General features: G+C 32.7%; 3 protein-coding genes and 1 long non-coding RNA gene across 4 annotated transcripts; 2 read left to right on the top strand and 2 right to left on the bottom strand.

The window, feature by feature from the left end:
- Positions 1 to 606: 606 nt before the first annotated feature.
- On the top strand, positions 607 to 3,158 carry LOC105648098 (uncharacterized protein At5g01610). Its single transcript, XM_012234392.4, has 3 exons — positions 607 to 841; positions 1,774 to 1,828; positions 2,587 to 3,158. The coding sequence occupies exons 1-3, from the start codon at positions 755 to 757 to the stop codon at positions 2,955 to 2,957; spliced, it is 513 nt and encodes a 170-aa protein (XP_012089782.1). The 5' UTR covers positions 607 to 754; the 3' UTR covers positions 2,958 to 3,158.
- Positions 3,159 to 5,288: 2,130 nt separating this feature from the next.
- Positions 5,289 to 6,817, bottom strand: LOC105648099 (uncharacterized). Its single transcript, XM_012234393.4, has 2 exons — positions 5,741 to 6,817; positions 5,289 to 5,637 (listed from the first exon to the last, which is right to left on the bottom strand). Exons 1-2 carry the CDS (start codon positions 6,497 to 6,499, stop codon positions 5,431 to 5,433), a joined length of 966 nt encoding a protein of 321 aa, XP_012089783.1. The 5' UTR covers positions 6,500 to 6,817; the 3' UTR covers positions 5,289 to 5,430.
- Positions 6,818 to 10,435: 3,618 nt separating this feature from the next.
- FER1 (ferretin 1) lies at positions 10,436 to 12,413 on the top strand. Its single transcript, XM_012234394.4, has 8 exons — positions 10,436 to 10,790; positions 10,897 to 10,980; positions 11,071 to 11,131; positions 11,240 to 11,327; positions 11,497 to 11,558; positions 11,671 to 11,736; positions 11,998 to 12,061; positions 12,174 to 12,413. The coding sequence occupies exons 1-8, from the start codon at positions 10,510 to 10,512 to the stop codon at positions 12,221 to 12,223; spliced, it is 756 nt and encodes a 251-aa protein (XP_012089784.1). The 5' UTR covers positions 10,436 to 10,509; the 3' UTR covers positions 12,224 to 12,413.
- On the bottom strand, positions 12,259 to 13,224 carry LOC110010941 (uncharacterized). Its single transcript, XR_002285996.3, has 2 exons — positions 12,944 to 13,224; positions 12,259 to 12,836 (listed from the first exon to the last, which is right to left on the bottom strand). It is a non-coding gene; the product is annotated as an uncharacterized LOC110010941 (long non-coding RNA).
- Positions 13,225 to 13,810: the final 586 nt, after the last annotated feature.

The following is a 13,810-nucleotide window of genomic DNA, read 5'->3' as shown; positions in this document are numbered from 1 at the left end:
TAACCTGTTTATGATATTAAGCGGGTTACACCGATTGTATACGGGTCAAGACAATCCACTTATCTTATTTATGATATTAGGCAGATTAAACGTGTCGTGTTCGTATCACCTGTCTAATTTTCGTGTTACTTACCTAATTTTCATGTCGTATTCGTGTTAAAAAATTGAACACAATTATTAAATTGGTCATGTTTATGTTGACCTTAATCGTGTCGGATGATAGACGAATCCGTATCAAACCTTACGCGACAATCTATTTTGACACTTCTAAATTATATTATACATGACTTTTGATATTGCATATTTTAGTAAAGGTTTTACGAGATATTTAAGAAGAGATGTTTATGACATTGAAATATTTTTTTTAGCAGATCTCAATAAAATTTTATAATGCATTTCACATTATTTTATTATATAATTTTATTATTTTTAAATAATATTATAATATTTCATCTTGTAATATTCATCCGCGCTTCACTCAGCTTGTATCACGAGTTAACTTTTAAGAATAGAAATTGAGGTGGTACAAAACTTTTCATAGCATTTTTTTTTTTTTAAATGGGCCCTAAAAACAAAAATGAAACTGGTAGCCAATAACGATTACCTGTCTCTCTCAAAATTTTCTAGAGAGAGAAAGGAGTCAAGAATTCCTTACTTCGATCTCTTTGCAGATAGGAAGGGGCAAAATAAAAATTAATCTCGATAATCCAGTATCTCAATCGACGATTTGAGACAGAGTACTGCAAATATAAACATGGATCAGGTACTGAACAAGGTCGGATCTTTTTGGTTGGGACAGAAGGCCAACAAGGAGCTCAATTCCGTCGGCGACGATATCAATGTACGTTCCCTTTTTTCTCTCTCTCTAACTTCCTTTCTCTCCATTTTGAGTTGTTTCTTTAAAATTAGCTCTTTAATTTGATCAATAACTTCGATCTGCTCATAATCTCGTTCCTCACCTTTTCCATGTATAAATTGTGTATCAGATTAGGAATTTCTTACGATAAACTTCAATACGAAGATTTTGCATCGATTAATAGTAGTAATTGCGATCATTTTTGAAATTTTTGTTATTTCTTACTTAAATGGATAGACTAAATACTAATTTTGCTGAAATGGTTAGAATTAGGGTTTATTTGGGAACATTTATAAATAAGAACGAATGACTGCTTTTTTAATCCAAGTTAAGCTTGCAATTGTGATTCGGTGCTTGGGCATGTGATACCTAAATGGTTCTGAATTGAGGTAATGCTGGAGACAGATGGTTTATGGTTTTCTCATTAGTTTAACTTGGAGGAAGAATCGACTAGAGACTATTTGGAGTAATATAAATTTCCAAAACTGGAAGTTGGAACAAGTAGAATCTCTTAACATAGTTTGATGCACAAATATTACGTAACTTTCTAAGCTTTGGTTGTGGTCATTGACGGCTTATCAAATTTAGGAGTGAGAGATTGAAGAACGCTGAAAATTTTTTTACGAATAAGTATTGTTTGAATTTTTGAAAATGCTGTCATGGAAAATCACATGGAATATGAGTTCTTTTCATGTTCAAGCCAGATATTGCAAAATGTACCCTTCCCCCTTCCCCCTTCCCCTTCCCATCTGTGGTAAGATGATGTAATCTAGTTGCATAAATTCTTTGTAATTGTGAGTTGCTCGTTCATATTAACATTTCTCCATTTTGCATGTTCCCTCATGCCCATATGTTATGCTGTTGTTGCATCTATCATTAATGCATTTTCACTATGACATCTTTACCCTCTTAATCAGTCATTGTCAACGAGTATTGAAGGAGGAGCCAAATGGATAGTCAACAAAATAAAAGGTTGGTCTTGATTCCCTCTTTTCTTGCGCTTTCTTTTTCTCCTTTCTGCGACATTTGATTTTCTGCTTTTTCCATCATGATATAATCCTGTTCTAAACTACCTTTGCTTCCTTTTTCTTTTAGTATTCAGTCTATGCACAACCCGGAAGTTAGATGCTTGTGTTGTTCTGTTTTACTTTCATGTACAAACAGCTTTTCTGATTATCTCAATGTGAAATATAGGATTGCGCTGTGCCCTTTTGATATGATTTGGATTTTGGGAATTTTTGCAAAATATTCAACTGTTTGGATTAAGGCTTAGTTGTTGTTGTTCGGCTGTTTGGGACCTTGAAAATAAGTTTAATTTGACCAAGCATATATTTCTTTTTTTTTTTTTTCAAATGCAAGTTGGGGTCTCAACTGGGAGCCTGTAGAGAGGACATATCTGTATATTCAATATTCATTAGATTTGATGTCACTCTGGTTAGAAAGATCTATTTGCAATAGACAGAAGGCTGGCTAAATTCAGCTGCCACTTGGCTTAATCGAAACCTTTTCGGGAAATGTCTGGTGATATAGTTAGAGTGAGTGCCATTGAAGTTTGTTGGAGTAAGATGTTAGCTTCATCCATGAAGCCAATTGCTATCTCCCTTGTTTTAATGAAAGACTACATGGAAAGTGTCGGTTTCATTAGCATGTTGAATATGTTGATTTGCCAATTTCCTCTTTAAATATTTTCTAGTGGATTGCATAGAACTGAATTAATATTTGGTGCACAGGAAAAATGCAAAAGCCATTGCCAGAATTGCTCAAGGAGTATGACTTGGCAGTAGGAATCTTCCCTAAAGATGCTACAAATTATGAGTTTAATGAGGAGACTGGGAAGCTTACTGTATTTATTCCTGAAGTCTGTGAAGTGGGTTACAAGGATTCATCCGTGTTGCGTTTTAACACCATAGTATCTGGGTATTTGGAGAAAGGGAAACTAGCTGATATAGAGGGGATGAAGACCAAGGTGATGATTTGGGTTAAAGTGACTTGTATCAGTTCTGATGGACCGAAACTCCATTTCACAGCTGGGATGAAGAAAACCAGGAAAAGAGAGGCGTATGAGGTCCTTAGAGACGGAGTGAATGTAGACAAGTTCTGAAGTGGTAAAAAGTAAAATGCTTTGTAGGCATAATATTGTTGTGAATAACGCCCTTGATCTGTTATTGCATATGGACTCTTGTGCAAGCCTTCCTCATTTTATGGGTAAAATGAATTGTTAATTGTATTTTGTGTGTTCCATCTGGAGTCTGGATATGGTAATGATCTAGTGAAATTTCATTTATTCTAGATTAATTTTAAATTATCAGTGTTACCAGGTCACAGATCCGTTCTCATTTCGACAACATATTTGGTTTGCATGAAGCTTGTTCTTTAATTATACATGAAGCTTGTGCTGCTATGGCATGGCATGACATTTCTTTTTCCGGTAGTTTGTTAGTGATTTGAAATCTGGAGGAGAACTATTCCTCTATTTGTTTTCTCTTTTTAAGGGAAAAATTTCATCTACCTGTTGTTATAAGACAGAATCTGCATGCCATAAAAAAACTACTCTAGAAACTGGTGTAGTAAGAAATTCCTATTTGCGGTAAACGAAGCCTCTGCGTGTAGTGGTAATTTTGATGGAAGGTTTTTGCCGCCAAATATTGTCTTGGAAAACCTATTGTTGAACAAGTTAGCCCATGTGCTTGATCATTTTACTATCTCAAACTAAATACTGGACTGCCAACTGTAAAGACCGAACTGAGAAGAAGTATATATATCTTTCATCTCCATTCCAAACGGAGGTAACATATCAGAAAGGCACAACCCAAAAATTATAATCACATTTTCCCTGAAATTTTCAATATATATCTTATATTTCTGTTATTACGGTGAAAGAGTGAATCATTTTTTAAAAGATTATTTACTAGTGATGCTATTTATTTATTTTTTCCATACAATATTATCAAGTTGACTTTCTTTTGTTTTTTTTGAAGGTTCAAATTGACTATTTACGTATATAGACAGAAATAGCAAAATAATTTACCTAAGAATAAGAATTCTTTTATCCCATCAAAACGATATCATCTTATAATCTTGATTTTTTCATTTGATTATACTATTCTACAATAAAATAATACTTTAAAGTGGTCAGAAAAAAAGGAAAATATTTATTTAATCCCCGAGGTTTGTTAAAATTATTTTTCCTACATTTTCCGACAAATAATTAATTTTCCAGAAAATAATAATAATAATAATACATACAAGTTAAGATAGCGGTATTAAGCTCTAGCTTTATGGCTACTTATGCTTACTAATAAAATTTTCGTATTCTTTTTTCAAAAAAATCCTGCTCTGACTTGTCAGTCCTTATATTGTACAGGCTGTGCAATTGGCAAACTAAACCGACCGAATCAAATAATTAAAAAGCCCATTTAACTCCACAGTTCACGTTTAATAGCTGAAAACAGTGGCTGATAATTAATGGCCGATAGAAATTAATTAATGAATATTTGATGTTTAATAAAATTTTAATAGCAATTGCTGTTAAATCATTAAGTGTATAATTATTTTTATATATTATGATTGGTAATGCATTATTTTTAATTTTTAGGGTAAATAATATATTATATAAATGAAAATATTAATTAAATTTTTTAAAATAATATTTAATAAAAATATTATTTCCACATAATTATAAATAAAACCATCATAAACAATATTAATTTGAAAGATAATAATTTTATAAAATCTAAATTTACAATAAATACATATAAAAAAAACTTCAAAATATAACATAGTTGATTGAAATTTTTATAGCTATTATAATTAAAAAACTTATTAAATACATAATCAATCTACCTATTGGATATGAATCAAACCTTCTAGAATCAAACCTTTCTAAATTTCTTTTGAGTTAGTCAATTCAAATATAAATTTTATAGAAAATAATCAAAGTGAACTCCATAAAAAGAAAATAGAAATTGAACCGAACCGAAAAATTCTTAATATTCAACTATCAAAAGGAAATCTAAGGTTCCAATTTGATTCTTAAATTTTTCAGAATATAAAATCAATTTTTGAACTAATATAAACCATAAATATGTTCATAATCAAAAATTCTATTTTAAATAAAAGTTAAGGAATATTACACTTTCTATACTTTTAAAATAATGAAATTTCTTTTATATAAATTTAACAAATAAAATTTTTAAAAAAATCAAATCAATTGTTGGAAATAAGGAGGAAAAAAGAAAGTAAAAACAAATTCGTTTCTAATCGTCACATTTTTTAATTTTATTATTTTAAAAAGAGAAAACATATTATTTTATTGTTTTTGAATAAAAAACTTAAGAGTTTATGTATTAGTGTGATCCACAGATAATTGGACAACTTAAACATCTAATAAAAAAAAAAAAAAAAAAGGATATTATTATTATTATATATAGAGTGAAAGCAAAAGCAGATGTTCAGTATTATTATTATTATTATTGGATCTGAGTGCAACAATCTTGTGATATACATGTAAATTGGGGGCTTTGGCATAACTTACCAGCACTTTTTTAAAAGAATTATGAGATTCAACCTCAAGCTCAGTTGTCTTCTTGGCTGCAATTGAGTTGTTGAAAGAAATTCTTGGCTGCTTCATAAGTGGACCAGCTAATGGCAGCAGCTGGAGAATGGAACATCATTCTGGGGATCCATCCCCTCATTAGCCCATGGTATCCATCCTTCTTCACTATTGTTCTAATAACATTCCCAATTGAACTACTAGAATATCTATGGCACCCACATACTCCCTGTATCAATCAAGTATAAACATCAAAAGTTATTCTGTTTCATCCATGAAAGGAGAAGGACCATACAGAAATCTAATCCAATAAAAATGGAGTAACATATTACCTGACACTGCAACTGCGTTTTCACCACATCAAGCGGGGTCGTAACAGCAGCAGCCAAGGCACCAGCAGCTGCACCGGCTGTGGCATGAACTATCACTCTTTCATCACTCGCGCTTTCTGGCGACACCTCCATCAACGCCCTCTTTGCCGCCTCATAAGTCGCGAAGTAAACAGCCGTAAACGGCGCGTTCATAACAACTGTAGTTCTATACGATGCGTAAAACGCTCCAGCTCCTTCTTCTATCAACACTTTCCTAACACAATCACCAACTCCTTTGTACGGACTGCTCTGCAGCTGCAATCTCTGCTTCACCATATCCATCGGCGTAAACACCGCATCACTAGCAACCGTAGCACAAACGCCGGAGACGGCGTGCACCATGGAATTATTCGGATTCCCGCGGGAAAAAGACTGTTTGCAGGACTCATAAACGGAAAAATAAACGGCGTGAGCGGGTCCAGCTCCAAGGCCCATAGCGCCTATACCGCGATAAAGTCCAGCTGGACCCTCCAGTTTCAAAATAGAACCGAAAGCCTGGCGGACTCCAATAGATTGGGGCGGGCATGACCCGCCAATAGCTTGCATGCGAGTCTTAAGCGTATCGACGGGGAACATAGCCATGTGCTCGACGGAGCCGGCGATGGAACCGGCAATCATGTATTGCCAGAAATGAAGACCGTCGTGGGAGACCGAGATATCGGGAATCTCGGAGGGGTGAAAATCGGGAGTCCGATATTTGGGGGAGGCATCAGTGGCCATCGGTGGGAGGAGGAGGAGGAATGAATGAAAAGAGTTAGAGTGTGATTAGAGTTTAAAAGGGAGAGTGGATGATTGAGGCCTGAGAATCGCTTTCGAGAAGTGTGATGGGATTGGGTTGTCGCCATACACCGAAATTATCTTTTGTTAGAAATTAGAATTTTTAGAATGAGAAAGAGACTGTCTAATTCACAAAAAAATGAATAGCAGAAAGGAATCGAGAGCAAGGAATTTTTTTTTTTTTTCTGAAATTGAAGAGGCAGAGGAAGACGGCAGAAGTTAGAGCAATCGGTTAGCGGTAAACTTGGATTGGTAAACGTAATTGGGTGCTAAGAAGATATGCTCTAAACAGTAAAGAAAGTACCTAATTTAGACACGACCATGATTGCTCTAAAACGGTTTCTAGTTTTTTGAAACTGACATATATCGATTTGATTTTAATTTAAAGATGTCGGACACCTTCTCTCAAGTTTTACTTTGTAATGTTTTTAATTGTGTAACATAAATAATTAATAATAGTAAAACAATAATAAATTGTGGTAGAGAAACAAATTTAATAAAAAAAATATTAAAATTTACTTAAAAAAATTTAGAGTTTCTTTGATATTTTTATTTTATTTTATAATTTTCTCCTTTTTTTAATGCTTTAAATTTAAATCTTGTTTTAAACTGAAGTTGTACGTTCTAATTTCAAAGAATTAAGAATTAAAATTGAATTATAGACACACACCATGTTAGTTATAATTCGCAATCAAAAACTGTTGATTATGATTTAATTTTTTTTTCTATTTATTTAAGTTTATTTGATTTCAATTTAAAATTTAATTGTGATCATATGTAAATTAATTGATTGAACCTCGAAAAGCAATTTTTACCTTTTAAAAAAATGAATTTTATCATATTCTTCATTATGAAGTCATTGTTTACTTATCTTCTGAATATAAATCACACAAACTAATTGTTTAAATAAATTATTGTTATAATTGATATCCAATATCCTTCTAATTCATATATCAAATTAAGATTACAATTTAATATTATTCCCCACTTTATGAATAAAAGTCATTAGGATAAAAATTATAAAGGAAGTATTTTTTTTTTTATCCCTAAATTCTTACATTTCAATTTTTATCCAATTGAAAATTTAGATTTCTTTATAGTTAGATTCAATTATTGAGTCGGCACAGTTTTAACTTCTCTAAATTCATTTGGCTGATACTAATTTAAAAGGAATTAGAAATCATGACAGTTTTAAATTACTCTCAATTCTAATTTTTAGATGTCAGATCAAATAAAAATGACAGAACTATTGATTCTAATAAAAAAAGAAAAGATTAAAAAAATACAAAATAAGCTAAAACCAAAATTGACAAGGCTCAATAACTTTCAAGAGAATTAATTTTGTAAAAAGATAAATACTTTAGGTATAATATGGGTCAGGTACAACTACAGTATAATACGGTGAAAGGACAATAATACCTCGTTGGTAATATAACTATGCATGGTGTTGCTGATGTTATAGTTATTATATTAAAGTTATTATAGTAAATTTAAAAAAATTATGGTTCGCACTGCGCTCGGTTAAATTTGGAAATAAACCTCAAGACTTGTGTTAGCCACAAGACTGAATAATTATGTTAAATTTTCAATATTTCATGTCGTTGGCTAATAGTGTAATGGGACAAATTGAGGTTTGAATATAATTGAAGATCATGAAAGAAATGTGTGAGCACTATATATCACGCGTGGTATCCACAAGCCCCTTTACCAAAAGCACCAGATTTGGACATGTAGCCAAAACCCATATATCGACAATCAAACTTGTTGTCGTCCGAATCCGATTTGAAATAAAACGGTCCCCTATCCTTTCATCTTAATCTCATATCACATGCTCTCCTCTCTCTGCTACTTCTAATGCTTATAAGATTCCTTGCGTGCGTTATATAATATTATATATGAATTCTTCTTTTTTTACTTGTATTATATAGATAATTATTATTTGACAAAAAGTATAATGTATCAATGTCAATCATGACAGTAAAACAATTCAAGCCAGACAAGTTGCTATCCAAGATAAATATCCTGATTCACGGTTGGGAGTGAAGAATTAAAAGTTGGGTTAGGTTGTATTCAAATTTTAATATTTCAATCTAAAACCCATTCTTTTTTTTTTCTTTATTTAAATATAAATCCAATTGTAATTATAAAAAAAAAACTTTAAAATAGCTTATCAACTAATTGCTGATTAAAATATCTTTATTAAACAGTTAAATACAAATCAACTATTAACTATATGAATTAACTGAACTAAATACATTTCAAATGAAAGAAATCTTTGCTCCCTTTTGTTACAATCTCAGGTATTTATTATCTTATATTGACATTTAGGTGCATTATTTTTAATATATTCGGACACTCCTCAATGAAATCAATTCTCGTCGATAGGAAAAAGGAAGACTGCCGTCTTACTATTTCATTATTTAATTCTATTCATTAGTTATTATAGTTTTTCATTTTCTCCATTTCTTTATATTTATTTTTAATTTTTGATTTATTAGAAATTAAATCAAAAATAAAAATAGATGGTCTCGCTTAATCAAAACGTGTAAAAGTTATTATATTTGGAGGCACCTGAATATGATATTTTAGACTCTGTGATTCTTAGAAATAAAGAAACTAAAATTATATATGATTAAATTTTTGTGTCATCTATTGCTCATTGAAACTGTTGTAGATCTTGTTGTGTCTAGAGAAGGGTCGTCAACATATTCATTTTGTGTTAGCAGGATTGGACAATTGGTTAAATACCGAACAAAATTTGCATTCTCGTGAAGCGCTATGAATGCTTCATCAATTAATAATTTCATTACCATGTTTTACTATCATCTCTTTTGGTATTATTATATTTTTTTTTCCGTTATTTTTCAGTTCTCCGGACAAAATATCTATCTATCTACTCTTGCTCTCATATTTGTGGACAGCCGACCTGCGCACAGTGGAGCAAAGTATCTGAAAAAACAGGTAAGGTAACTAATTGATTTGTCTGTAGGTCACTTGATTAACAATAACTGCACATATGCATTTAAATATATATGGGTACTCTTTTTTTTTGTTTTTTCGTGTTAAGTGAATATTGCTCTAAATGGTTTTTAGAATTGATGTTTAAGTTAATGCTATCCGTTTTCCCATGTAAGATTGTGCTGAGTTCACCAAAAATTGGTCTAATTTTGCTTATAAATTAAAATTTTAATATCTTTTAATTAAATTTTTAATATTATAATCAAATAAGTTATTTAAAAAATATTTTTTAACTTTCAAAAATAAATTGTTTTTGGAAATACAAGGATTCGTCTTTGTTTTTTTTTTTTTTTTTTTTTTTTTCCTTATTTATCTTTCCTTTCTCTTTTCGTACATGAATATATATCGGTGATGTCATTATGGAGCCAATCTGGCAGATACGTGCCCTTTCCACTAATCCTATTTTGCAACGTAGAATTCTTTTGTTTCGCTAGAAGACCGAGATGTCTCTGCCCAAAATTCCAGCCTAGAGATAGAGCGTGACACCCAAATCCTACTCGCACGCACGCGTGGCCTATTCTACAGGCTTTATCCATGCAGACGGAGAAGTCGCTGGAAATACAGCTGTCAGCTAATACTCGCGAGTGTTTCATTTAATTAAACTCTCAAGCGATTGTCCAATTTTTCATCATAGAAAATACGACTTTAAGGAGATTAGTACTCCACGTGGATCGGATATTTGGGACGAGATCGCATTCCCACTGGATAGGCACGGGCTCGCCACACGCCTCCTACACGTGGTACACATCTGACCCCTCACTGCCCAGTTAATCTGACGGTCCAAAATAAACCCCATCCACTCTGGAACTCTTTATGGTTCTCCGTCCAGTGACTTCAGTCTATATATACATCTTCTCCCCTACTTCTTTTCTGCAACCAGCAATCTCCATTGAAGCCTTATTCCCTGTTTTTGAGATCAACTTCTAGTAGCAACGATGTTGTTGAGAGCTGCTTCAGCTTTTTCTCTGACAACCAGACAGGGGGATTCTGCTTCGTCTATGGCGGCCCTGACATTATCACCGTCGAGGCGGCGAAGCAACAGTAACCTCGTGGTTTCTGCCATGGCGGATGGCAGTTTACAGCTTACTGGTGTAGTGTTCCAGCCATTCGAAGAGGTCAAGAAGGATGAATATTTGGTTCCTATCGCTCCTCAAGTTTCTCTTGCTCGCCAATTTTATGAAGATGAGAGTGAAGCTGCAGTTAACGAGCAGATCAAGTCAGTTTTTTTATTCAATAAATTTTGAATCTAAATGATTCTATTTAGGTCCAAATTCCCTATTAAAAATTTCTAATTAGTGTTTTGTTATTATGTTTTTCTACAGTGTGGAATACAATAATTCGTATGTATACCACGCCATGTTTGCATATTTTGACAGGGACAACGTTGCCTTGAGGGGCTTAGCCAAGTAAAGTTTCTTGTTCTGAAATTGTTAATTTTTTTTTTAAGTTTCTAGTTTTATTATTATGAAACTAAGATATGATTTATTTGGAACCAGATTTTTCAAGGAGTCTAGTGAAGAAGAAAGAGAGCACGCTGAAAAGCTAATGAAGTATCAAGTACTTCCCCTAAAATTTTTAAGCTCGTTGTTCTGTATTATTTCGTCAATGAAAAACAAAATGGGTATTTGATTAATCTCTAATTATTGTTTCTTCAATTGTGATTAGAACGTACGTGGAGGGAGAGTAAAACTTCATCCTATCCTGAATCCTATTTCAGAATTTGATCATGCAGAAAAGGGAGATGCATTGTATGGTAAAGTCTTAAGAACTCTGTACGGTGTTAGAAACAAAGCTAAAAGCAGTTACTATTATGGAATGTCTTCATAAATGGCTGAATTCATAAGTTGTAGTCTGCAAACTCTGCTTCTGTAATGGTCTGTGTTTCCAAATTAACTTGAGCTATCTTTACTTCTTTGATTCAGCTATGGAATTGGCATTGTCTTTGGAGAAGTTGACAAATCATAAACTACTGGGCTTGCACAGTGTAATGCATCTTAACCTGCAAAATCTCATTTCTGTTTGTTGAAGGAAGTTGTGGGCATTTTCTTACGTGAAAATTGTGCATATGAACCATTCTTTGTTCTTGATGAACACAGGTGGCAAATCAAAACAGTGATCCCCAACTGCAAGAATTCATTGAGAGTGAGTTTTTAGGAGAACAGGTGAGCTCAAAGAATGCTTGAAGGATATGCCTATTGATTTCCCAAATAATTTAGTTGCTTGTCTAGTAATTTGCCATCAAAACTTGCATAACTCTGAATTTTACTGGTGATTTCTCATATTCATAGAGTACATATCTGTTCTGTTCTGTGCAAGAATCAGATCAAAATAAAACAACCAGCTAGAGAAGAAGAATATCACATTTGTGTTAAACTTTAAGTGAACTTCAACTGAAATATAAATATTTCGATTTTCTTTTATAGGTTGAAGCAATTAAGAAGATAGCAGGGTATGTCGCTCAATTAAGGAGGGTTGGTAAAGGACATGGTATGTGCAAACTTTCCTAGTCAACTATTTATCATCCTGTCTCTTTTAGATACTTCAATTACTTCCCGTTCTGTATGTATTTGTACTGAGAGCAAGTATATGTGGCTTGCAGGAGTCTGGCACTTTGATCAGATGCTCCTCCATGAGGGTGATGCTGCGTAATGAACCATGCAGTTGTATTGTTCTTGGTTTAAGTATTTCCTTTACTATTGAAACTTTTAGGAGCTTTATTATTGTATAAATGCTTATGAACTTCCATTGCTGTACGTAGGGTGACTATAAATGTTGTAATAAAAAGCTTGTAGCTTTTTTGTTAAAATAAAATGAGTAGAACTTCCAACTTTTATTTTGAGTTCTGACTTTCTAGCATAATGTGAATATAAGGCATTTGGATGACAGACATACCGTGAGAACTCATTTGGACAAGAAACAAATCAGACAAAATAAACTTTCCTAAAATGATGTGATGAAAGATATGAACCTGAGAGATTTCTTTTGGACAAGAAACAAAATCAAGCAAAATTCTCTTTTTTCTCTGCTGCAGCTGCTATATACATCAGAATCTGGGATGCTTTTTTTTTTTTGCTCATCTCAAAAGGAATAATATTATTTATGCTGGCCTGAAACAGAAACTCCTGTAAGGTCTCTTCCTTCTAGTACTATAATCACTTGGAGAAGAGTGAATCATATCCCACATATTACATAACCTGTATATCTCTATATTCCCCACAAGATTCCAAGTCCTTGTAAAGACCCATGAGCCCTTGATTCGTCACTGACATTATCATCAACATCAAGGAAAGGAAACATTAGAAAACGATATTGCATGTAATAAGATAATTCTTTGTAGAGACTATAAAATGAATTTGGTATTTTTATTACCTCTTGCTTTGGGTCTTAAACTTGAAGTCAGCTTAAAAAGCATCCACTTTGCTGAGAAGAGAAATGTCTGCTTGAAGCATAGGAAGCCCTTCCACCCTTCCATCTTCACTTAACTTCTTGCTCAAATCCCTTAACTTACTTCCATTTTATATGTATAATTTTCTGATTTCAATTATTTTTTCCATTATTAACAAATACTGAGCAAGTAACCAAGTGAATCCGACAGAACACAAAACAACATTTGTTAAGACAATGGAATCTTTCTCTTGTAAAATTGTATACTGCCACTCGTGTGGTGTGGATAACTTAAAATTGTTGACCAGGTGTAATTTTGTTAGTTAAAAATTACAATCAACCAATCTAAAAATAGAGGGTGAAATTAAAATTTTATTGTAAAATTAAGATTTCGATTTATCAAAGGATCCTATATATGTAGAATGGAAGAAATGGACATTGAATTTTTGGAGTTAGCAAACTTAGCCTTCCCTCTCACCAGAGATTCTCATTTCTATTATATTCAAAAGAAGCAGTAGCGGGGCCCAAGTCAAACGGTTGGTTGGTGCTTCCTCGAGGGTTTTCCTATTGGTGATATTATGAGATCAATTTAAAAAGAGTCGTAATTGAGATTAAAACATTAATAATGTCAAAGAAGAGAAATTGGAATATGCTTAGTGTTATTGGGTTCTTTTCGCATCGCTTTCGAATTGTCTTCTCAGTTCTTAATTTACTAAGTAAGAAAGAAGACCAAAGCATGTGCTTGGCAACCATTTTTAGTGTAGTCTATTTCACCAACTCTATTCCTTTACCCAAACTTGTTCTCTTGTGTGTTGTCCACTAGAGAAGAGAAGAGTGAAAAAAAAAAAAATA

Source organism: Jatropha curcas, chromosome 2 (genome assembly GCF_041381405.1).
Source record: "Jatropha curcas cultivar XTBG-Jc1 chromosome 2, XTBG_Jcur_1.0, whole genome shotgun sequence".
NCBI lineage: Eukaryota > Viridiplantae > Streptophyta > Magnoliopsida > Malpighiales > Euphorbiaceae > Jatropha > Jatropha curcas.
The sequence above is the reverse complement of the archived record's forward strand: the minus strand, read 5'-3'. Positions and strand labels throughout refer to the sequence as shown.

What these genes read in the sequence shown, in the direction of transcription:
- LOC105648098 (XM_012234392.4), top strand. Translation starts at nt 755, where the DNA reads ATGGATCAGGTACTGAACAAGGTCGGATCTTTTTGGTTGGGACAGAAG. An exon ending in CCGTCGGCGACGATATCAAT is followed by an intron (nt 842 to 1,773) that starts GTACGTTCCCTT and finishes CCTCTTAATCAG; the next exon opens with TCATTGTCAACGAGTATTGA. An exon ending in GATAGTCAACAAAATAAAAG is followed by an intron (nt 1,829 to 2,586) that starts GTTGGTCTTGAT and finishes TTTGGTGCACAG; the next exon opens with GAAAAATGCAAAAGCCATTG.
- LOC105648099 (XM_012234393.4), bottom strand. Translation starts at nt 6,499, where the DNA reads ATGGCCACTGATGCCTCCCCCAAATATCGGACTCCCGATTTTCACCCC. An exon ending in AAACGCAGTTGCAGTGTCAG is followed by an intron (nt 5,638 to 5,740) that starts GTAATATGTTAC and finishes TGATTGATACAG; the next exon opens with GGAGTATGTGGGTGCCATAG.
- FER1 (XM_012234394.4), top strand. Translation starts at nt 10,510, where the DNA reads ATGTTGTTGAGAGCTGCTTCAGCTTTTTCTCTGACAACCAGACAGGGG. An exon ending in AAAAGCTAATGAAGTATCAA is followed by an intron (nt 11,132 to 11,239) that starts GTACTTCCCCTA and finishes AATTGTGATTAG; the next exon opens with AACGTACGTGGAGGGAGAGT. An exon ending in AACTACTGGGCTTGCACAGT is followed by an intron (nt 11,559 to 11,670) that starts GTAATGCATCTT and finishes TGATGAACACAG; the next exon opens with GTGGCAAATCAAAACAGTGA.